This window comes from Coturnix japonica, chromosome 13, assembly GCF_054131305.1.
Source record: "Coturnix japonica strain WE chromosome 13, WE-NBRP24, whole genome shotgun sequence".
Lineage (NCBI taxonomy): Eukaryota > Metazoa > Chordata > Aves > Galliformes > Phasianidae > Coturnix > Coturnix japonica.
Window position 1 is genome coordinate 20,802,049 of NC_140675.1, and position 22,935 is coordinate 20,824,983.

The window sequence follows — 22,935 nt, forward strand, 5'->3', positions numbered from 1 at the left end:
ACTGCCATCTTCCAGTTTAAAGCCATTTCCCCTTGTCTTCTCACTACCTGCCCTTATAAAGTCTCTCCCCAGTTTTCCTGTAGGCCCTTCAGGTCCTGGCAGGGCTGTAAGGTTCCCGCAGAGCCTTCTGTTCTCCAGGCTGCACAGCCCAGCTCTCAGCCCATTCTCATAGTGGAGCTGCTCCATCCTCTGATCATTTCCATGGCCTGCGGGGCCATCCAGATCCGTTATCCCCTTACCACAAATACTGCCCACATCCCCCAGTGCTGCATCATCTCTGTGGATCCTGGATCCCCCCAGGGATGGTGACTCCCCCCTGTCAGGCCGTTCCAATGCATCACAGCTCTTTGGGAGAAGTTTTTCCAAGCACCCAGCGCTGTGCTCCGGTTCCACAAGTTTTCCCTCACAGGGGTGACCCACCGTCCCGCTGCCATCCGTGGGAACAGCGTCTAAACGGGGAACTGCGCCCGTTTGGACACGGCCGGGCAGCCCGTCCCACGCGGCACCATCAGAGCGCTCAGCGCTGGAGGAAACCGGCCGCGTTGCTCCGTCTGTGCCGCAGATCGGCCACCAAAAGGGCGAAGGACCCGCCGCGTTTCCGCATCGCACCGCGCCGGGAAGCAGCAGCTCCGCGGGCAGAGGCGCGGCCGCCGCTCGGGACGGGCAGCAGGACGGCACGAGCACCGCCCGCCGAGCGCCGGGAAGGACTTCGCTCCCCTGGGCCGCCCTCCCCGGGGCGATGCCGCAGCTCCGGCCGTGGGCGGGCAGTGCCGACAGCCGAAGATGTCGAGCAGGTACCACCGGGCAGCGGCCGACGGCAACTTGGAGCTGCTGAAAGAAGCCACTCGGAAGGACCTCAACGCCTCCGACGAGGACGGGATGACGCCCACTCTGCTGGCCGCGTACCACGGGCGCCTGGAGGCCCTGGAGATCATATGCCGCAGGGGGTGAGTGGAGCAGCCTCCATCCCTCGGGGGCTGCGGCTCCGGCTCCTGGTAACGCTCATTTCTCATCGCCGCCGCCGCAGTGACGCCCCGGGAGCCGCTGGAGCTGCGGCCGCACTCGTGGGCGCTCTGTGGGCTCCGCGGGGCGCTGAGCTCTGCAAACGGCCGAGCAGCCCCTGCTTCCCCGAGGCGAATCCTTTGGTTACCGTGGGAGGGAACCACCCTGAAGCGCCACCGAATGGGCCCGTGTCCCCATTTCTGTAGTGCTCCCTCCAGAGCCGATGTTTTATGCCGTGATTCTCTCGCAAGGTTTAGGAGGAGGGAAACAGAGTGAAGAAAATGTTTGTGCTGGGGTGACATGAAGGTTATGTGGTCCCCGGGTTTGTATTTTTGATCTAAATGGCTTAAAGGAGATTGGGGGGGAAACGTCTGAGCAACTGCTTGGATGCATTTAGTTCTCCTTGCCTAGAAATAGGTCTGAAAACCTCACACCCAGCTGGGATTGCCGCAGCTCCGCTGTACGGCTCAGGCGCGGCTGCACAATAAAAGGGGCCTTTGGACTCTATTGCCGTGGTTGCGCCCCCAGGGAAAAAGCAAAACACGCGTGTGATGAAGGAGGAACTGAGAGTCCATAGGGCGCCCGGGGGGGAATGACCGCCCAGGGAACGAATTACAGCCACCTCCAGGTGTGAGTTCAACATTCCCCCCTGCCACGAGAACAACTGAAACGTCCGCACGCGCTCAGAGGATCCGCAGGGGGCACAAAGCCCCGCAGGGGGCACAAAGCCCCGCGGTGCCGCTCGCGTTCCCCCTCGTGCTCCTGCTCCCCCGGCGCGGGGCGGCTCCGGTTCCGCTCATCCCGGCGCTCCGTCCCGCTGCTGCTCGGTGCGTGTTCTGCGGGGGGGGCTGAGCTGTGGGAGCTGCTCGGTCTGCTCTGCTGGCCGCCCCTGCTTTCACGGAGTCACAGAACTGGAGGGGTTCCTCTGAGGTCTTTTCTTTTTGTGTAATGAATTCATCCTTTCCTTGAAGTAAAGGCAGTTTCCCGACAGATGCTGCGCGGACCCGCTCCCTCCCCGCCCGGCCCCGCAGCTCACGCAGCCCCAGGGGCGGTGGGGCAGCACGAGCCCTTTGTCTCCATCGTTCGTCCCCCCGGGCAGCAGCAGCTGCGCTCGGCCGGTCTGTGCCGCACCAGGGCCGCAGTCGTTGAAAATAATCTGGTTTTTATTTTGTTCCTTTTGTTTTCCAATTTCCCAATGAACTTCTGCTTTCCAGACCCCACGAGCAAAAGAACCTTACGTAGAAACAACAGAGCTGACTAAAACCGGGATCTGACCGAGCCCAACCCAGCAGCACTGGAGTCAAAGCTGCGACTGCGCTTTGCATTTACCCTCTGCTGCTCCCAGCCATCACTGTGCGGGCACAACAAGACCCTTCACTGCCACTCGCTGTGGTGTCCCCTGACGTGCAAAGGAGTCAGAAAAGGCCTTGGCAGTGCTCTGCCTGGAGGGCCATGGGGCAGCCATACCCCTGCTCCGGGAGTGCAGGCAGAGAGCTGGGTGTGCTGTGTGCCCCCCGGCCTCGTGCTGCTGCTTGGTGCCACCTGGCAGTGGGCAGCTGGGGGGGGCAGGGAGCGGGCAGGGCTGTGCCAGCAGCCCCACAGAGTGAAGGACGCCCTGCTGCTCCACGGGCACTGCGGGCACAGCACAGCTCGTGGTGAGCGGTGATCAGGGCTGATCATGTTGTGTGTTCATGTTGTGTGCTCATGTTGTGTGCTCATGTTGTGTGTTCATGTTGTGTGCTCATGTTGTGTGCTCATGTTGTGTGCTCATGCTGTGTGTTCATGTTGTGTGCTCATGTTGTGTGTTCATGTTGTGTGTTCATGTTGTGTGTTCATGTTGTGTGTTCATGTTGTGTGTTCATGTTGTGTGCTCATGTTGTGTGCTCATGTTGTGTGCTCATGTTGTGTGTTCATGTTGTGTGCTCATGTTGTGTGCTCATGTTGTGTGTTCATGTTGTGTGCTCATGTTGTGTGCTCATGTTGTGTGCTCATGCTGTGTGTTCATGTTGTGTGCTCATGTTGTGTGTTCATGTTGTGTGTTCATGTTGTGTGTTCATGTTGTGTGTTCATGTTGTGTGTTCATGTTGTGTGCTCATGTTGTGTGTTCATGCTGTGTGTTCATGTTGTGTGTTCATGTTGTGTGCTCATGTTGTGTGTTCATGTTGTGTGTTCATGTTGTGTGCTCATGTTGTGTGCTCATGTTGTGTGCTCATGTTGTGTGTTCATGCTGTGTGCTCATGTTGTGTGCTCATGCTGTGTGTTCATGTTGTGTGCTCATGTTGTGTGTTCATGCTGTGTGTTCATGTTGTGTGCTCATGTTGTGTGCTCATGTTGTGTGCTCATGTTGTGTGCTCATGTTGTGTGTTCATGCTGTGTGCTCATGCTGTGTGCTCATGCTGTGTGTTCATGTTGTGTGTTCATGCTGTGTGCTCATGTTGTGTGCTCATGCTGTGTGTTCATGTTGTGTGCTCATGTTGTGTGTTCATGCTGTGTGCTCATGTTGTGTGCTCATGCTGTGTGTTCATGTTGTGTGCTCATGTTGTGTGTTCATGCTGTGTGTTCATGTTGTGTGCTCATGCTGTGTGTTCATGTTGTGTGCTCATGCTGTGTGCTCATGTTGTGTGTTCATGCTGCGTGTTCATGCTGTGTGTTCATGCTGTGTGTCCATGCTGTGTGCTCATGCTGTGTGTTCATGCTGTGTGCTCATGCTGTGTGCTATGGGCGCAGCACAGCACTCCAGGTCAGAGCAATGCCAACCTGCTGCCACCATGCTGTGTAGAGTGGAGGTGATGGCTGGTGCCTGTTGTGCTCCGCTGTGCTGCTGTCCCCCACGTGTCCTCACTCTGCGCTGCTTTCCTCCTCAGAGGCGATCCAGACAAATGTGACATCTGGGGGAACACCCCGCTCCATCACGCCGCCTGCAACGGCCACATCCACTGCGTCTCCTTCCTGGTCAGCTTCGGAGCCAACATCTTCGCCCTGGACAACGAGCTCCGCACGGCGCTGGATGTTGCTGCCAGCAGAGATCGCCACGAGTGCGTCCGGCTGCTGGACAGAGCCGCCACGGAGCAGAACGTGGCCAACCCCAGGAAGGTCTCCAAACTGAAGGCGCAGGCCCAGAGGAACATGGAGAAACAGGTCAAGGAGTGCGAGAAGCGGCAGGAGAAGCACCAGCAGGAGATGAACAGGAGCTACATGAAGGAGAAGGTCGGCTCCGTGGCCTCCTCCAGAGGGACTCACTCCAGGGTGAAGCTGCCGACGATCTTCACGTCAAACACAGCGGCTCCTTTCTCCAAAAACCTGAAGGACACCTTCAAACTGAAGGCAAAAAGGGCGGCCGGCAGCACGAGAAGCCAGGAGCCGCAGAGCAACGGGCAGGCAGACGGAGGGGAGCGGGGGAGCGTGATGCACCTGTTTGACGAGAGGGAGGAGGACGACTTAGCGGACGACGATGGGCAGCTCTCCATTTTCACACGGCCAGGTCTCGGGAAGATCGTGTTTGGAAGGAATTTGGCTGCGGATGTGGATCCTGGGACCGTGTCTTCCCAGAAAGAAGGAATCAGCTTTAAAATGTCCAGTGAGCTCTTCCAGCAGGAAGGTGCCGATGGCAGCTCAGAGGGCGATGCTGGAAGCAGCGCCGATGTCCCCTGGCAGGAAGAGGAGCTGCTGTGGGACGATGAGGAAGCGGACAGCACCCCCCTGGAGGTGTTCCTGGCCTCACAGATGCTGGACGAGTTTCTGCCCATCTTCATGAGGGAAAAGATGGATCTGGAGGCCCTGATGCTGTGCTCTGATGAAGACCTACAGAGCATTCAGGTGGAGCTGGGGCCAAGAAAGAAAGTCCTGAGTGCTGTGAGTAAAAGGAAACAGGCGTTCCAGGACCCCGGAAAGACTGTGGATACGTGCCTGTAGAACAGCACCCACTGCTGCCTGCACCGAGATCAATTCAGTGCAGCACGCGGCTCTGCTCAGACCAGCACTAAGGCCGGGAGCAAACCGTGCCTGCACGGAGCCGTGCAGCCGCTGCGGGTGGTGGCTGCGCAGCGCGGGGTGCGGTGCAGATTTGGGCACATTCTGCCACAAAAAGAACGTGACAGAAATTGCCAAAGGCACCACCAGGGCTTGTTCTGCTGCTTCCATGGCTGGGGTCCCTGGTGTGACAGAGCTGAGCTTAACAAACCGCCCCCTTCTCTTGCAGAACCCACCGAGCGCTCCCAGAGATCAGGGCTCCCAGCTTTACCCCCCTCCCCGTGTCACATCGCTGCAAACTGCTCTTCTCGGTGCTAGAATAAAATCTGCTCTTGGCTCCAGCTGCAGCTCGTTGCCTCCACTCGTGCCTGAATCCCAATAGACAGGAGTATCTCACAGCTCCATGCTGCCACTCGTGTTTCTCTGCTGCTGAGGAGCCCTGGGATCCCCATTGTGAGGCACAGGGTGAGCAGCACCTGCCTGGCTCTGGCTGTGCACCAGCACACGGTGCCCGAACGGCCCCAGGAGGAGATTCCCCGGGGCTGGGAGGCCGGGGGTCTCTGCACAGCTGATGCTCCGTGTATCCCTGCAGGGCACAGCCGGCACATACACCCAGCACGTACATGCAGCCGGTGCTGCTGCTCAGTGCCACCCCAGCCCGGGTGCACTGCAGTGCCAACACCCAGCTGGGAGCAGATGAGCAGGGCCAGCAGGTCCCATGGCAGGAGGGGCACGGGCTGTTTGTGGGAACGGCTCCTGGTTAATCATCCATTTGTCACGCTCCGTCCTTTCTGCATGTTTGTCCTCTCTGATTTGCTCACCATTGCTTTCCTTGGCTGGACTTTGTGCTGCACCTTTGCCATTTCCTGGCACGCTGTATCTCCCTGTGCCAGGCTGTGCCATCTGAGCCTGCGCTGCACCAGCTGTGAGCACAGGGATGGGCCGGGCAGCGCCGCCCTGGATTGGTGCTGGGTTGGCTTTGGCTGAGTCACCAACACTTAACGAAGCAAGAACCTCGTATGTGTGAAGGTAAATGGTGGGAGCTGAGCCGCCCAGTGAGCAGCTCCAAGCTCCGCTCACACTCAGCAGCCACATTTACCAGAACAGCAAATGCTGCAGCACCAGAAGTGCTTTCATCCTGATCCAAGAGCAAAGCTAAGAGCAGAGCCCACCCAGCTGCCCAGAACAGAGGAACAGACAACAAAACAAGTCAAACAGGAGCTATTTTATTTTAACAGATGATTGTTGCAACAAATCTCGAGACTCTTAATTGGTACAAGAAGGAAGCAGAGCAGTTAGGCCTGTTCTTTGCACTACAAAGACCTGGGGAGGCATCCAAGTGGCCCCACTGTGCTGAGCAGCCCGGCTGCCCTCGGGGCAGTGGGAAGCCCCATGTTCTGAAGCTGGGCTCACAGCGGCTCCCACTGCAAACAGACGCTGTGAGCACGGGCTGCTTGTCCAGGATCACACCAGCAGAGTGCAGGCAGCAATGAACCGAGCAGCACCACAGGCAGCACACTGCACTGCCACCCCACAGCGCTGCCCCATACAGACATGGGGCTCTCACAGATAGCACTGCTGTGCCCACAGCCCCCCCTGCTCCCCAGCACTGCAGTAACAGCCCAGACGTTTCTCAGCACTTCACAATCAGTACAAAGAAAAAAGCAGCAAAAGCGGCCGAGTCCCACCTTTACCCACACAAACAGATCCCCCTTCCCTGCTCCCCACCACCCAAAGCCACCATGCAAAACCACACTGCTGCTCCCCACTGCCCTGCACTGGGCTCATGGCTCCGGATGCCACCGGCAGCACTGACACCGTCCTCATCAACCCCTTCCACACGTACCTACTTGCCAACGAGGTGCCCACATACGCTGCTCCACGGCCTCCTTCCCCCCTCACCCCCCCCCACATCTCGCAGGGCACAGGCAGGCAGACCATCCCATGGGAAGGTGCAGACCAGCAGAAACAAAGCTCCCATGCACGGCTGCACTGTGACACGGGCTGCAGACACAGCCAGGGCTGTTCTCAGCTGCTGCCCGACCCGCTGTGCAGCCACCACATAACAGCACAGAATGGGAATCCTTCCTCCTGCACAGCACTCCTGGCTCCGCTGCCAAGGGAGGAGCACAGACACTGGGATAAGAGCTATTACCAGTGGACACACAGCACGGCCACACAGAATCCATCTCCCTGTGCACTACAAGCTCTACTGGCCAAAGTCAGATGGTGTTCCAGCCCCAAAGACGCTTTGAGAACAGCTTGCAGACACCACGGGTGAGTGAGGAAACCTCCCAGCTAACACAAGGAAACATTAAATCAAAGCACATTTTCAGCACTGACATTTTGGGTGAGTCCCTCCAGCAAGAAAAAGGCAAAACTGCAGGCAGGAAAAGCAGCAAAGGAGGGATCCAGTACAGTCTGTCTGAGCCAGGTCTCCCATGGCAAAGCCCACCTGTATGGAGGCACGGCTCCGTACATGGCTCCTGCTGGGAACGTGCTCCTAATGAAAACCAGGGGGGGCTGCGGGCAGGAAATGGGGGGGGCTGATCCCAGCCAAGGAGCCGCTCACAGCCCACCCTGCACGGAGACCATCCAGCTCCAGGCGTGGAGCTCCAGCCTCCAAACCATCTGTTACTGCAGTAGGAACAGATCGGTTACACCATGAGATCTACCCCTGGTCTGCACCATAAATAACTGGGGAGGGCAGAGCAAAGCGTGTAAGGACCCCGTTAGTGCAAGCGCCGACATCCACCCACAGCACTGCGTGCGAGACAGTGCCAGCAGTGCTGCAGGCTCCTACAGGTACAGAAAACACAGGAGGTCCCACGAAGTGTTAGTTGTCATTCTTGAAAGCTGCGTTTGGGCGGAATTCATCTTGTTAACCAAAATGCAAGGAACCAAGTGCGGGTGATCTGCTGCTGTGTCACGGCCCCGCTGCCATCACGGAGCTCCCGTCAGTTTCCAGCTGACCACGCATCATACACGAACTTGGCAGCTACGGTGTCTTCAACTGCCATCCCTGAACCAGGACGGGGTTGGGCTCAGAGGGAGCAGGCAGACAGCGCCCCCCGGCAGCCCCCCCACAGCGCTGCAGTTACTGCCCCACTGCGTCCTGCCCATCCTGCGGGGAGCTGATGTAAGGCTGAACCCATCAGCACGGCTGCAGCTCACTCTGCTCCCATCACCAGGCAGCAGCACTCAGCTGCCTCCATGCACTGTGCTCACACCGGACGATGCTGAGATGGGCAGCGTACTTTGCCCACCGCTACTTTGCTTCCTTATCACCTTCCACCCCGCAGCCCTGACAGATCACAGCTCTCAGCAGCGTTGTGTGCAGCCCTATGGAGGGCCGGGCCCTACCAGCCGTGCCAGCAGGGGCTGCCCTTACCCAGAGACTTGAAGACGGTGGTTTTCTCGGGCTGTGCCGGTTTTGTTCCCTTCAGCAGCTCCCCCAGCTCCGCAAAAATCTCTGCCTGCAAAACACGTGTTGACACCAATGTAACATCGCGTGTGCACTAAAACGTGCTGCAGAAGGGACTCAACGCAACTCTTCCCTTGTTGCTATCCCATTGCTGACTCTTTCCTATGGGGATAAGCCCCAGCACCGCCCTCCCCATGTGCTGCTCAGCTCCATCCCGCTCTGTGCTGCAGCACCCGACTCACCCCGGACAGGATCACGTCCCCCGACTCCGCCAGCGCCGCCTCCCTGGAATCCACCACCAGCACCGAGCTCTTCATCAGCGCGTCGTCCAGCTCCCTCCAGTCCGGCCTGCTCGCCCCGACCGCTGAACAACACAGCGTGAGAACCTGGGACAAACACTGCGTGCAAACTGCAGATGTGCTTCGGTACAGGCACAGCATGGGCACAGCACGGGCACAGCACGGGGCACAGCACGGGGCACAGCATGGGGCACAGCACGGGCACAGCATGGGCACAGCGCGGGGCACAGCATGGGCACAGCACGGGCACAGCATGGGCACAGCACGGGGCACAGCACGGGGCACAGCACGGGGCACAGCACGGGCACAGCACGGGCACAGCATGGGGCACAGCACGGGGCACAGCACGGGGCACAGCATGGGGCACAGCACAGGGCACAGCACAGGGCACAGCATGGGCACAGCACGGGGCACAGCATGGGGCACAGCATGGGGCACAGCACGGGGCACAGCACGGGGCACAGCATGGGGCACAGCATGGGGCACAGCATGGGGCACAGCACGGGGCACAGCATGGGGCACAGCATGGGGCACAGCATGGGGCACAGCATGGGGCACAGCACGGGGCACAGCATGGGGCACAGCACGGGGCACAGCATGGGCACAGCACGGGGCACAGCATGGGCACAGCACGGGGCACAGCATGGGCACAGCATGGGCACAGCACGGGGCACAGCATGGGCACAGCATGGGCACAGCATGGGGCACAGCACGGGGCACAGCATGGGCACAGCACGGGGCACAGCATGGGCACAGCACGGGGCACAGCATGGGCACAGCATGGGCACAGCATGGGCACAGCACGGGCACAGCACGGGGCACAGCATGGGCACAGCATGGGGCACAGCACGGGGCACAGCATGGGCACAGCACGGGGCACAGCATGGGCACAGCACGGGGCACAGCATGGGCACAGCATGGGCACAGCACGGGGCACAGCATGGGCACAGCATGGGCACAGCATGGGCACAGCATGGGGCACAGCACGGGGCACAGCATGGGCACAGCACGGGGCACAGCATGGGCACAGCACGGGGCACAGCATGGGCACAGCACGGGGCACAGCATGGGCACAGCACGGGCACAGCACGGGGCACAGCATGGGCACAGCACGGGGCACAGCATGGGCACAGCATGGGCACAGCACGGGGCACAGCACGGGGCACAGCATGGGCACAGCACGGGGCACAGCATGGGGCACAGCACGGGGCACAGCACGGGCACAGCACGGGGCACAGCATGGGCACAGCATGGGCACAGCATGGGCACAGCACGGGGCACAGCATGGGCACAGCATGGGCACAGCATGGGGCACAGCACGGGGCACAGCACGGGCACAGCACGGGGCACAGCACGGGGCACAGCACGGGGCACAGCACGGGCACAGCACGGGCACAGCACGGGCACAGCATGGGCACAGCACGGGCACAGCACGGGGCACACAGAGATGGATGCAGGCAGGAGGCAGCACAGTGCTCACACTGCGCAGCGTCCCCAGCCACCAACGGCCTCATGTTCTCCATAAGCAGAACCGGAGCAGCTTCAGTCAGAGCAGTTTCCCTGCAGGTTCATCTCTAAGCGGAGCCAACATTCTCTACATTGTGCTCCTGACAAGCGCCACCTTTGCCCAGAGCCCCACGGAGCTGAGGCACAGGGGGATCAGCTGCTCTGCACAGCGCCCGCAGCGCCCGGCTCCATCACAGCAGCACCAGAGCTGCAGGAGGGCAGGGCAAGCAGCGAGCGGCTGCATAGAGAGCCCACGGAACCCACAGGACACATAGGACACATGGAACCCACGGAACCCACAGGACACATGGAACCCACAGGACACATGGAACCCACGGAACCCACAGGACACATGGAACCCACGGAACCGAGGCTGCCCGTGGCCGGTCCCGCAGCCCGTAGCCGTACATGGCGCCGATCTCCACGTACCGTTGATGTGGGCGCCCGGTTTCACCCACTCTCCAAAGAGAATCGGCGCGGTTGCCATGGTGACCGTCACGATGACGTCAGCCCCGCACACCGCGTCCCGCACGGTCCCGCACACGCGCACGGCGCCGCCCACGGAACTGGCGAGCTGCAGCGCGCGCTGCTCCGTGCGGTTCCACAGCCGGACCTGCGGGAGCACGGCACGGCTCGGCCCGGGGCTGCAGCGGGGACACCCGCCCGGTGCGTGGTTCAGGGCCGGTCCTTTCCCCTCAGCGCCGTGACGGGTGGGCGGCCCCGGGCGGCCGTTGGGGCGGCCCCGTCCAGCTGCACTGATGGGCCCCTCACTCACCTCCGTGAAGTCGAACAGCTCCGTGAAGGCCTCGTAGTGGCTGCGGGCCTGGACGCCGGCTCCCAGGATGCAGAGCACGGCTGCGGGGCGCGGCATCAGCAGCTGCACGGCACAGAACGAGCACACGGGTCACAAAACGGATCAGCCACAAACCGACGCCAGCAGCACAACAACAAGCAGCTCCCGGAGCCCATCCGGGAATAGAGCGACGGCTCCGTGCGGAGCCGCTCTGCGTTCACACAGCGACAGCCGGTGCCAGCAGCTCCCCCCGGTGTGACCGTGACACGGCCCCGACACAGCCCCCAACACGGTCCCTCGTGCAGCTGCGAGGCCACAGGTCTCACTGCGAGCAGCGCCGGGTGCTGCAGGACGTGACCCCGGCCGGCACCAGGAGGGGCGATCCCCCACCCCAGCCTGGCTCTCCATGGCAAAGTCCCCGGCTCCTTTCCTTCCCCCACAACACACCAACACCGACGCGCTTTCAGCATCCTCCCAGCCCTTTTCTGATGGGCTGAGAAAGCAAAAGGAATAATGGCACTATGGAAGAGCAGGCGCTGCTGAGACGCAGGCTGCTCCTTGCTGGCAGCACCGCAGGCTGGGGAGCAGCTGAGCCCTGTCCCAGCAGGGCACCACCCCCCCCCCCCAGCTAACAACACTCCCAGAGCATTCAGTCTCAGTAACAGGCAGCTCACTGCTGTCACACGCGATCGACAGCATCCGTGGATGTAACCACACTTGCCAGGCACCAACAGCAGCACAGCCACCGTCAGGACCATTGTGGGGGATCTTTTCTCCTTCTTTGCCTACATCCACATTTGTTCCCACGTGCACAGCAGGGGATCCATTTAGTTCCCAGATCCTGTATTGCTGTGTGTTTGCGCCCTGTAAGCCCCATAGGACGCCCAGACACAGCAGGGATGGCGGAGCTGCTGATGTAGGAAACGCTGCACAGTAAGAGCAGGAATGCCCGAGGGAAACATCTCCGGGCTGAGCTCCGTGTCTGTGCTGCGTTTCTGGTTCAGTTCCTGCCTGTGATTTAGCAGCACTTGGCAGCAGAGCAGCGCGGCCCCACGCGTCTTTGTCTCTTGTTTGTGCTCTCACTACAGCCGCTCGCTCCTGCATGAAAAGCCTTTGAGCTGTGCAGGCTCTCACTGCTTGTTCTGCTGGAAGAAAATTGAAGAGAAAAAAATCTCATTGTGTTTTTCAGTAGCAACAACTCTTTGTAACATTCCTTACAAAGGCTCTGAAGCACGAACCTCAAAGGTGCCCGGCACAACAGCGTTGTGTCTTTGAAGGCTGAGTGTCAGCGAGGGGACACGCTGACGGCTACGAGATAAACTCAGACGCTGCCGGGAGCAGCACATCAGCAGTGGGGGGTATCGACACGAACCCCCCAGCAGCCAAAGCTCCTCCAGCGCAGCAGGTCAGAGCTGGGCACGGCGGGACGGGCGGCAGCTGAGCAGCGTGTCCGTGAGCGCTGCAGGTTCCAGCCGGGAGCAGAAGCTGCTGGGATGGGTTTGTTCCTCCGCTTCCTGCCGGCTCCATCCCGGGGCCGCACGCACAGCCCGGCACGGGGCGCTGCTGCAGAGCGCGGCCCCAGCGCTGCACGGGAACCGGGGGCGCTGCCCGGCCCCACGTCCCGTCCCTGTCACCTGGCTGAGCTGGGGACGAGCCGCTCTGCCCGCACACAGCGGCACTGACGGGAGCGCTTTAAAAGGGCTGATTTGAAGGCAAACACGTCCGGCAGCGCACAGAGCAGCTGCATCAGCACCGTCAGACGGCGCCGCCGCCCCACAGACAGACGCCCCCACAGACAGACGCCCCCCACAGACAGACGCCCCCACAGCAGCCACACGCGGCCCCGCGGTGTGTCCGTGCAGCGCAGCACTGACCTTGGTGGCGATGGCAGAAACCGCCGCCGTGCGCTTCGCCGTGATGACGGCACCGTCCAGGACCTGCCAAAACAACCGGCACGTTGAGCAAAGAGCCGGTAACGGGGGTAACGGGGAGCACCGGGACCCTGCGGCCTCAGCGCCTCAGAACCGCCGCTTCCACCCGAACGGCCGCTCCTTAACGCTCCGTCCCGGTTCCAGCAGCGCCCGCCCCGCGGCCCGTCGCTCATTGACCGCCCCGTTACGGTTTGATGGAGCCACGCACGCACCGCCCGCAGCGCCCCGCAGCGCGGGTCGAACAGCAGAACCGTGGCCTGGTGCGACGGCGCGGCCGAGTCCCCGCGGGGCTCGTAGAACGTCACCAGCTTCGTGCTCAGCGCGTCGTCAGCGGCGCTGTAGGCCGGCATGACCCCCAGGAACCTGCGGGAACGGACACGGAGCGACGGGAAACGGACGGACGGGACAGAACGAACAGCACAGAACGGGATGGATGGCACAGAACGGACGGGCCGAGCCCCCGCCGTTCCCGCCGTTCCCTCTCTCTCACCCCCGGTACGGCCGTACTCTCAGTACCGCTCTCAGCGGCTGTTCCACGCCGCCCGCCGGCCCCGCCGAGAAGTTGCTGAGCGCGGCCTCGAGTCCCGGCAGTAACAGGCTGGCGCGGGGCAGCAGCCGCTCCACGTCGGCAGCGCTGATGAACACGGGGGGCGCGGAGCTCATGGCGGACACCGACAAACACCGACAAACTCGCACCGACGGCAGCGCGGTCCCCGCTCCCCGCCCCGCCCCTAAATACGGCCCGCCCGCCCCGCCCCCACGGCCCCGCCCCCACGGAGCAGTCGAGTCCCGGCTCTGCAGCGCTAGAGCGCCGCGCGGCGCGGGGCACGCCGGGAAGGCTCAGTCCTCCCCGCGGACGCCCGTCCCGTTGTGCCCGCAGCGCGCCGCCATGAAGCGATTCGTGCTGAACCCGAGAGACACCGCGGTGAGACGGGACCGGAACCGGGACCGGGACGGGAACTGAGCGGGAACCGAGCGGGGAACCGAGCGGGGCGGGGCCAGAGCTGCTCCGGAGACTGCGGGGGGATGGAGCGGGGTGCGGGGCCGTAGGGCCGTAGGGCTGTAGGGCTGTAGGGCTGTAAGGCCGTAGGGCCGGGCTGGGCCGGAGCGGTGCTGGAGGGCGGGAGCGGCTGTAGTTGTGGTTCTGGTTCCGGTTCTGGTTCCGGTTCTGTCCGTGTCTTCGGTCGGTTCCCGCGGGGCGGCCTGCACGGCCCCGGCGCTGCGCTGGTCCCGCCGCGGCTGATGAGCGGCCGTACGGATTTGGCCGTACGGGGCTGTAATGAGCTGTAATGAGCCGTACGGGTGTACGGGTGTACGGAGCCGTACTGAGCCGTACGGAGCGGGGCGCCGTGTCTGCCGGGCACCGGGCGGCTGCGGCGGACCCGCGCCGTGTCCGCAGCAGGGAACGCAGCTACTGCGGGACCGGAGCTGCAGCGCCCGCTGCCCGGCAGCATCAGCCCGGGCTGGGTGTGGCTGGGAGCAGCCGGGCCGTGCAGCCGCCCCTGCCCGTAGCGGGGCGTTGGAACGAGACGGTCTCTAAGGTCCCTCCCGACCCGCAGCGCTCAGCGCCGCCGCTGCCCGGCACCACGTGAAGCTCTGGCGGCGTTTCCCCTCGGCCGACACGCGCTGCGGGTGAGGAGCCGCCCTGGAGCTGCCGTCCCAGATCCGTGTCCTTGGAGTCCCGACCCGCAGCGTTCAGTGATTCCGCCCCACACAATGGACGGGGATCGCAGGAGCTCGTGCTTTAATTCCTGCACGGTGTTGGTGCAGACCGTGTAGTGCCAGGGGAGGTGGATTCTACACAGAGCACATTTGAGGTTTCAGCTGTGATGGAAAAGCAATTGGAGGAATTAAAAGGGAGCGTGTGTTTTTGCTCTGAGCTCCTGAGCTGTTTAATGTATTTCAGCTTCAAAATGAGCAGCTTCCTTCATACGTAGGCATTGACTAACACAGCGCACCCCTTTGCTCTGCTCTGTCCTGCAGAAGCGGCTGTACTCACTCAAAGTAGCCCCGAAAGTGGCGGTGTCAGCGGCTGCAGAGCGGGTGAAGCTGCCCCGGCACAGCGAGGAGCTGGAGGTCGGTGTCCGTGCGGGTGTTGCTTTGCTCTTTTCCTCTCTTCCCTTTTTTCTAGTCGTGCAGAGCTGAGCTGAGCAGTACAGCTGCGGCTCAGTGACCAACGTGTCGCTTCTAACACAGATCACCAAGTTACCGAATGGATTAATTATCGCATCTCTGGAGAACTTCTCCCCGGCCGCGAGGATCGGGGTATTCATCAAGGCGGGCAGCAGATACGAGACCACCACGAACCTGGGAGCCGCGCACCTGCTTCGCCTCGCGTCCCCTCTGGTACGTGCTGCTTCCCAGTCACTGCTGCTGGTGCTGTGTGCAGTGGGAGGAGACTGAGGGCAGCAAGGTGCGGTGCTGTGTAAGAGTTGGACACGCTGCAGGCACACGGGGCTGCTGGTTGTGGGGTGTCAGTGCAGGAGAAACACCATCGCTTTGTGGCAGTGCTGTGCTGTGGAGCTGTGCTCTGTGGTGTCACTGCACACCTCATGTGTCTGTGTCTCATTACATACCTGATGTGTGTGTGTCTCACTGCACACCTGATGTGTGTGTGTACACGGTGCTGTGGGGGTAGTTGTGTGCCAGCAGATTCAAGAACAAATGGCACACGGTCGCTGCCATCAGTCCTGAGTACAGCTCTGAAGGTGTGCAGGCGGAAGGTGAGCTCTGAACCCCCCCACGGCTGCGGTAGGTCCTGCAGGAATAGCGCTGGATGGATCCTGGGCACTGTGTCGTCTCTGTCTCTTGTCATCTCTGTCTCTTGTCGTCTCTGTCTCTTGTCGTCTCTGTCTCTTGTGCTGCCGGCTGTGCAGCGCTGGGTGCAGTGCTGTGGCTGCTCCCCCTGCTGCCACCTGGCTGCGGTTGTGGGCGCTCACCAGCCAGGCTGAGGCACATAGGAATTAAGCAGTGTAACCAACATGGCTTTGCTGCTCGATGAGTTCAACGCGCTTCACTTTCAAGCATAAAACATAACACCCCAGCGCCCATTGCTTTCGCCCCAGCCCGTGCTGTGAGTTGCTGTAAGTCACATCAGGAATGTTTCTCAGCAAGACAGCTGGAGTTTCAGGCCTCGTGCATGGAGGCTCCTGCAGGCACATGGGCTGTGTGGGCACTGACCTCATCTGGAGCTCTGAGCGATGTTCTGATGGGTCGGTGTTGTCCCCAGCAGGAGTCAGGGTGAGCTGTGTTGGTGCTGGGCAGCCCTGCCCATGGCAGGGGCTGAATGGGATGGGATGGTCCTTGGGTCGGTCCCAGCCCAAGCTGTTCTTTGGTTCTGTAATTACTTCTCTCAGCTCGTAGTGTGACAGGACATGCAGACTTTCCTTGTCCTGGCAGTGTAAAGTTTGTCCAAGTTTAAAGAACCCTGTGAAACATTCAGCCAAACCTGAATCATTCCCATGGAATGGGGCTGGGGGAGCAGCGGGGTCATTGTGCTGGAAACTCAGAGAGAAGGATGGAATGGGAGTAAGGATGTGGTGGGTGGGCTCAGTTTCTGTGTGGGTCAGTGGTTTCTGTAGGAACGGGTGAGCATGGGCTGCTTCAGCTTCGCCACAGCACTGACCTGTATCGGGCAGAGCTGTAATCTCAAGTCCCTCCTTTTTACTATTATTTCTTCTTTTAATAGACTACGAAAGGAGCGTCCTCCTTCAGGATTACTCGTGGCATTGAAGCTGTTGGGGGCAGCCTAAGGTTTGTACCCTGGCCTGGTGGGAGTAAAGCGATGTGGCAAAGGGAACCAAAAGCACTACAGTGTGTGTGTGGGTGCCTGCCTGGAAGGGATGGTTTGTATGGGAAGCTTCAGTGCTCTGTCTGCCTTCCTTGTCCTGAAGGTGAGACGTACTGAGCTCTGTGGAGATGGTTTTGGTCTTATCGGCAAACAGTGAACATTCCTACTGCAGTTCTGGGAACAGTTTGGATGGTGGATGAGTTTCCCAGTGGGGGGGAGCTCTAAGCCTAGAGAACCTCCTAGGAGGAATGAGGGGCACCTGCTGTGCACCACGTGTGCAGTGAGGCTGTATTATACAGAGTGCGGTGGGTTACTCTGTACGCTGCTCTTTTTGCTAAGGAAAAGAATGTGTTGAAGTGGAAGTCCACGTCTTTCTGTGCTCAGCTGAAACTCTGTGTGCGTTCTGTTGCAGTGTGTTCTCAACGAGAGAGAAGATGACGTACTGTGTGGAATGCCTGCGTGACCACGTGTAGGTACCGCGGTGCGCTGCAGGCAGCAGTTGGGTGGCTCCGTGTTGCTTTGGGGTGTCGTTCTCCTGGGCAGGGGCAGCACAGTAATAAGTGGAAACCACCACATTTCTGCTCAGCTCCCGTGTCCGAGCTGTGCACTGAGCGCCCAGACGCTGCAGTGAAGGGGAATGACGGCCCCTCCAGCAGCTCTGGGTGCTGCTCTGTCCTGGGTGCTGTGCTCTGGTGTTGATACGTTGTTTGTGGGTTGGTTGGAGCTGCTTTCAGTTGCCAAGGAAATACCTGCTGGTTCTGCTGCACCGAATGCTTCTCTCACTTCTCTGCAGTGACACAGTAATGGAGTATCTCCTTAACGTCACCACGGCTCCCGAGTTCAGACCATGGGAAGTCAAAGACCTTCAGCCCCAGCTGAGAGTTGACAAAGCCATCGCGTTTCAGAGCCCTCAAGTTGGTATGTGGATTTCTCACCCACTGTGTTGGGGCCATGGATGCATCTTAAAAGTGAACGACTGTGAAAACTCCTGCCCTGTCCCCGACCGCTCCACTTTCCAGCCGGCCCTGCTGATCAATACGATCTTTTTGTTGTTACCTGACTTCTTCATAAGCCCACAAGTTTTTGCAGCCCATGTGTGACATGTGGTTACTGTTTTACTGAAGCCATCCTCCCCCCAGAAATGAACACAAACCAGGCGGTGTTATACCAAACTAGGCTGTTATACCAAACTAGGCTGTTATACCTTGCTACCATGAGGCCAGAAAGTGTTGAGCATCCATGAGTCCTTGAGAGCTTTTATGAGGTACATCTGATCAGGAACGCACAGAGCAGGTTTGTTGCTGAGGGTGTAGATGGAACTTTATTTGTGTGGGGCTGTTGCAGCCCCGTGTCTGCAGGTCCTGTGAGTGAGCACTATCAGGTGCACCACAGCTGTGCTTCTCCAGCGTAGCGTTGGGATTCATTGCTGCTCCTCAGCACTGGAGCATCAGTACTGAAGCTTTGTTCCTCTTAGGAGTGCTGGAAAACTTGCATGCTGCAGCTTACAAGACTGCTCTGGCGAACCCCTTGTACTGCCCAGACTACAGAATTGGAAAGATTACATCTGAGCAGGTAGGATTCTCGTGTGATGAATCTCTCCTGGTTTCCTTACAGAGGACACAGACAATGAATTTAACAGCTGTACAGTCAGTGCTGACCATCTTATCTCGTCTCCTCGGGGCTTTTGGTGATGAGCACAGAGCTCAGTTTGCATTTAGAAGGGCCGTGGTCTCGGTGTCAGTGAGATGCTGGCAGACAGAAGCAGAGCTGGGCAGGGGGGATGGCGGCCCTACACAGTGTGAGCTGCGCGGTGCTGTCAGGAGCAATTCTGCCTCTTTTTTTCTTTGCAGTCTCTAAAATTCTGCCTTCCTGTTGCAGCTTCATCATTTTGTGCAGAACAACTTCACGAGTGCACGAATGGCCCTTGTGGGAACGGGTACGTGTGGGCACTGCGGGTCCCAAAGGGAACTGCTGCAGGAATGCTGTGTGGTGGTGCATCTAAGAGTGGTTTGTAACTGGTATTTCATTATCGTGACGTTATTTGGGATGACCTGTTGCCTTCCAGGTGTGAAGCACTCCGACCTGAAGCAAGTGGCAGAGCAGTTCCTCAATATCCGAAGCGGAGCTGGCGCTGCCGGCACAAAGGCGACGTACCGGGGGGGTGAGTGCAGCTCTGCAGCGGGGGCTCAGCTCCGTGCTGTGATAACACTATTAGAGCTACAGTGACAGCTGTGCTGAGTGCTCTGTGCAGGAAATGGCCATTCAGAGATGGCCCTCTAAAGAAGCAGAGGATTTTCTTTCTCCCTCTGTTCTGGGATAAAAGAAATGTATGTTCAACAGTCATGTCTGTCTTAACATGGAATCCAAGCTGGCCCCTGTTCGAGCTCGGTGTGTTCGGGGAGGTTCTCTTAGCAGCTGGGGAAGGCACGGAGTTGATTGGGACTGTCTGGAGCTGCTCGTAGGCTGCTTAGGGAAGGGCTGCTGGACTGTGTGAAGGCTTTTCATGGGATAAACACTTTTATGATGAAATATTTCATATTTCAACAAGGAGATCAGCTCCAGCACTGGCACGTTCTGCTGAGGACGGCAGCACGAGTCAGGTCTGGAAATCCAGGAGGCCCAGAGCAGCCCCAGGGGCCCACGGGGCTTTGAGGGGCAGCTGACATGGCACGGGGGGGGCTGGGATGTCGATGTGGATGTAGATGTAGAGATCCACACCTTGATCTCCCTCTGAAGGAACTGGCTACAAAAGTCTTCATTCCTCTGAATGTGTAATAGTTTTTAACTGAAGAGTGCATTACCTTTGTGCCTGTTACTGTACCCTCAGGAGAAATCCGAGAACAGAACGGCCACAGCCTTGTCCACGCTGCTGTTGTAACAGAAGGAGCTGCTGCTGGCAGTGCAGAAGCAAACGCTTTCAGTGTCCTGCAGCACGTCCTGGGTGCTGGACCACTGATCAAGAGGGGAAGCAATGCTACCAGCAAGCTGTACCAGGGCATTGCCAAAGCGACCACTCAGCCCTTTGATGTGAGTTCTGGGGGTTTCTGCTCTCTGAGGCTCTAACAGCCGTGCTGCCCTTTGGCTGCTGTTCCCATCCAGAACCATCGTTAGTTACGTGGGTTGTTCTGGAGGTGCTGCTTCCTTTTTATTTCCATGGAAATGACAGCAGGTACAAGGAGCGCAGCAACACCACGAGGTAGTGCAAATTTTCAGCTACAGAACGCAGTTGTTGTGCAGTCGCCACCTGTAGCTGTGTGTTCTCACCAGCAGCGAGCAGGAGCTGCGTGCTGCACTCGTGCAGATCTGCACCAGTGGAGACGAACTGCTGTCTCTGCCCCACTGCAGAGTGCAGCACCCCCACACGCTGCCAGCACCCACCGCTGGGTCTCTGTCAGCTTCCGCAGTTGTTCATCAGTGGCAGTGGTGCCATTTTCTCTGCACAGAGCAATGCAGTGACCCCGCTTTGCTGCATACACACTCCCATGTCAGACGCTGCTCCAGCAGTGCAGCCATATGTGACACAGTGTTCAGTTGGTGGGAAGGTTCAGCCTCTGCCTCCGATGGTGTGGGCCAATGCAGTAAAGCAGGAGGCATCGCTTTGAAAGCAGCCCTTGTAGCTCGAGCCTCAGTGCTGTCCTTCCCTTGCACAGATGTAGCCCAGCATCCTCCTGGGCCTTGCTAGTAAATGTTCTCCTCTGCTTGATCCTGCACTGCTGTGATACTTGAAGCAGCAGGTGACGGTGTTTGTTTTGCAGGTGTCTGCATTTAATGTGAATTACTCAGATTCGGGGCTCTTTGGGTTTTACACCATATCCCAGGCTGCGCACGCTGCGGAGGTGAGTGTCCGGCTGGGACGTGGGTGTGGGCAGCGTGTGTCAGAGCAGTGACAGCAGCTCGGGGGGCAGCACCTCACGCAGGTGTGGGCTGTGGGACCCTGTGCTGCTCTGTGCTGTAGGGCTGTGTTGGTCAGTGTGAGGGGCCGGGCTGCAGCGAGATGTTCTCATGGGGCTGGTGGTGCCATACAAATTAACCAGTTAATTCGTTGTGGTTCGAGCCCACACTGCTCTCTTTAGTCCCATTTTGGCATTTGTTGTGGTTTTAGTTTTGTTGTAAAGCTGCTCAGCTCACGGCTGAGCATCAGACAATGGAAGGAGCGTGTTGCCATTTAATGCTGGAAGCAGCCCTAAGCCATCTTGTCTTTCTCAGGTCATCAGAGCCGCAATGAAGCAGCTGAAGGCGGCTGCTCAGGGCGGCATCACGGAGCAGGACGTCACAAAGGCAAAGTGAGTGTGGGCTGTGCCGGGGGGTCCCGTGGGTAAATGCAGCCGTGCCCCACTGTGAGCTGTGTGTGCCGCGTCTGTGCTGCAGAACGGGGGGGGCTGGAAGGCAGCTCTGCTTTGTGGTGGGATGGCTGCACTCAGCTCCGTGCTGTGGGCAGGAACCAGCTGAAGGCCACGTACCTGATGTCGGTGGAGACGGCGCAGGGGCTGCTGAACCAGATCGGCTCCGAGGCGCTGCTGGCCGGGACTCACACGGCGCCCGCTGCCGTCGCGCAGCAGATCGACTCGGTCAGCACTGCAGACGTCGTGAACGTGAGTGTCGGTGAATGTTACAGTGTGAGTGAGTGTGAGTGTGAGTGTCATTGAGTGTGATGCTGTGAGTGTGTGTGCCCCCCTCGAGGCGCTGCTTGTTTGTCTTCCAACCACAACAGAGCGGCTCATTAACAGACACCAGCTGCCCATCTTTTAACATCTTCACTTGCTTTATTAACAGAAGACAATTAATTAGACGGTGTATTTACTGACTTACATAAGAGGAGTGTAGCTGAGCCGAGGCCCCGCGCAGCACTGACGGGCACTTGGTGTGAGGCTCGGTGTGGGCACGTGGTGGCAGCTTGTGGGACTGCCAGGGGCAGAGCAGGACGGCTGCACTCCAGTACAGCGCAGCCACAGCTGCTGCTCTGAGCTCCTGCCTTCATTGCACTTGTAGCACAGTCCACCCTGAGCTCCATCAGGGACAGCACTTCTCAGACAGGGATGTTCTTCCCAGTCTGGGCAGAGCTGCAGGACCCCGCGGTGCCGTCACTGCCGCCCGTCAGTGCCCACTTCCAAAGATCCAATGGCTCTTCCATTTGGCCGCCGTTGTGTCGCTCTGTTGTGAGCTCAGGCAGCACAAGGAACTTGCTGGCCCGGCGTCCTGCTGCAGCTGAGTTGGGTTCTTCGCCTTCTATGTTGTGGTGAACGTTTCCTTACACCCATTTCTCCGATGTATTTTCAGGCTGCAAAGAAGTTTGTCAATGGGAAGAAATCGATGGCAGCCAGTGGAGACCTGGGCAATACTCCCTTCCTGGATGAGCTGTAGGAACGAGCTGGGCTGCGGGTTCAGGACGGGCCTCACTGTCAGTCACCGGGTTTAAGGAAAAAGTTGTTATTTATGAGTTCGGTTACTGCAGAAAATGAAGCTGCAGTGAGTGTGGGCTCACACTGATCAAATAAGGGGCAGAGCTCACGCGTTCCGTGTTGCTTTCCTTTCCCTGAGGCAGTGCCTGCAGTGCTGCTCTGGCTCTATCTCAAAATAAAGCTGCAGGGAGGAAACGAGGAGTGGATTGGTGTGAGAATGACCCAAACAATCCTCGTGCTGCCGACCACCCAGCCCTCCCTGTGAGCTGCACAACGTTCACAAAGAGCCACGTGGCAGCTGGTGCTGGAGGGTGAGCGACCACCCGTGGGTGCAGATGATGCTGCTGGGATCCCCAGCGCCTGCATTTGTGCTGCTTGGACTCAGTGTGGAGCTGCTCAACTTGCAGTTTTTCCTGTGGCTGCTTCATTTAATTCATCTGCCCAATTGTGGAGGCCAAAGTTGTTATAATTATATCATAGAATCACAGGATGGTTTGGGTTACAAGGGACCTTTCAGACCATTCCAACCCCTGCTATGGGCAGGGACCCCTCCACAGCCCAGTTGCTCACAGCCCCATCCAGCCCGGACTGAGTGTTGTTGGGGAGGAGCATCCACAGCCTCACAACAACCTGCTCCAGTGTCACCACACTCAGTAAAGAATTCCTCCCCAATGTTTAGTCTAAACTGCCATCTTCCAGTTTAAAGCCATTTCCCCTTGTCTTCTCACTACCTGCCCTTATAAAGTCTCTCCCCAGTTTTCCTGTAGGCCCTTCAGGTCCTGGCAGGGCTGTAAGGTTCCCCCAGCGCCTTCTGTTCTCCAG

At 59.2% G+C, this 22,935-nt stretch overlaps 3 protein-coding genes across 6 annotated transcripts; 2 read left to right on the forward strand and 1 right to left on the reverse strand.

Annotated features, from left to right (window-relative positions):
* Positions 1-463: 463 nt before the first annotated feature.
* Positions 464-5,318, forward strand: ANKS4B (ankyrin repeat and sterile alpha motif domain containing 4B). The gene is made up of 2 exons (XM_015877470.3): positions 464-947; positions 3,867-5,318. The coding sequence occupies exons 1-2, from the start codon at positions 784-786 to the stop codon at positions 4,912-4,914; spliced, it is 1,212 nt and encodes a 403-aa protein (XP_015732956.2). The 5' UTR covers positions 464-783; the 3' UTR covers positions 4,915-5,318.
* An 863-nt stretch (positions 5,319-6,181) lies between these two features.
* CRYM (crystallin mu) lies at positions 6,182-13,630 on the reverse strand. 4 transcript variants are annotated; one of them, XR_014933972.1, is made up of 8 exons: positions 13,415-13,630; positions 13,137-13,287; positions 12,232-12,930; positions 10,976-12,135; positions 10,630-10,813; positions 8,638-8,759; positions 8,363-8,447; positions 6,182-7,993 (listed from the first exon to the last, which is right to left on the reverse strand). XR_014933972.1 is itself a non-coding variant. In XM_015850314.3 (8 exons), exons 1-8 carry the CDS (start codon positions 13,585-13,587, stop codon positions 7,929-7,931), a joined length of 945 nt encoding a protein of 314 aa, XP_015705800.1. In that variant the 5' UTR covers positions 13,588-13,630; the 3' UTR covers positions 6,182-7,928. The 4 variants fall into 4 exon arrangements, 2 of the variants coding, with proteins under 2 accessions (XP_015705800.1, XP_032297506.2); XR_014933973.1 differs by having other exon boundaries at positions 8,638-8,781; XM_015850314.3 differs by having other exon boundaries at positions 10,976-11,077; positions 12,868-12,930.
* A 121-nt stretch (positions 13,631-13,751) lies between these two features.
* Positions 13,752-22,311, forward strand: UQCRC2 (ubiquinol-cytochrome c reductase core protein 2). The gene is made up of 14 exons (XM_015877520.3): positions 13,752-13,849; positions 14,908-15,000; positions 15,121-15,270; positions 16,613-16,677; positions 17,127-17,183; positions 17,508-17,632; positions 18,189-18,286; positions 18,593-18,650; positions 18,780-18,875; positions 19,542-19,741; positions 20,470-20,550; positions 20,921-20,997; positions 21,153-21,306; positions 21,992-22,311. Exons 1-14 carry the CDS (start codon positions 13,814-13,816, stop codon positions 22,073-22,075), a joined length of 1,374 nt encoding a protein of 457 aa, XP_015733006.3. The 5' UTR covers positions 13,752-13,813; the 3' UTR covers positions 22,076-22,311.
* The last annotated feature ends 624 nt before the right edge of the window (positions 22,312-22,935 follow it).

Bases quoted from the DNA above. Each gene is read 5' to 3' on its own strand.
- ANKS4B (XM_015877470.3), top strand. From the start codon at position 784: ATGTCGAGCAGGTACCACCGGGCAGCGGCCGACGGCAACTTGGAGCTG. The intron at 948-3,866 runs GTGAGTGGAGCA...TTTCCTCCTCAG, and splicing joins GAGATCATATGCCGCAGGGG to AGGCGATCCAGACAAATGTG.
- CRYM (XM_015850314.3), bottom strand. From the start codon at position 13,587: ATGAGCTCCGCGCCCCCCGTGTTCATCAGCGCTGCCGACGTGGAGCGG. The intron at 11,078-12,867 runs GTCAGTGCTGCG...TGTGCCGTGCAG, and splicing joins TTTCTGCCATCGCCACCAAG to CTGCTGATGCCGCGCCCCGC. The intron at 8,448-8,637 runs GTGAGTCGGGTG...CGTGTTTTGCAG, and splicing joins GGGACGTGATCCTGTCCGGG to GCAGAGATTTTTGCGGAGCT.
- UQCRC2 (XM_015877520.3), top strand. From the start codon at position 13,814: ATGAAGCGATTCGTGCTGAACCCGAGAGACACCGCG. The intron at 15,271-16,612 runs GTACGTGCTGCT...TTCTTTTAATAG, and splicing joins TTCGCCTCGCGTCCCCTCTG to ACTACGAAAGGAGCGTCCTC. The intron at 18,287-18,592 runs GTAGGATTCTCG...TTCCTGTTGCAG, and splicing joins GAAAGATTACATCTGAGCAG to CTTCATCATTTTGTGCAGAA.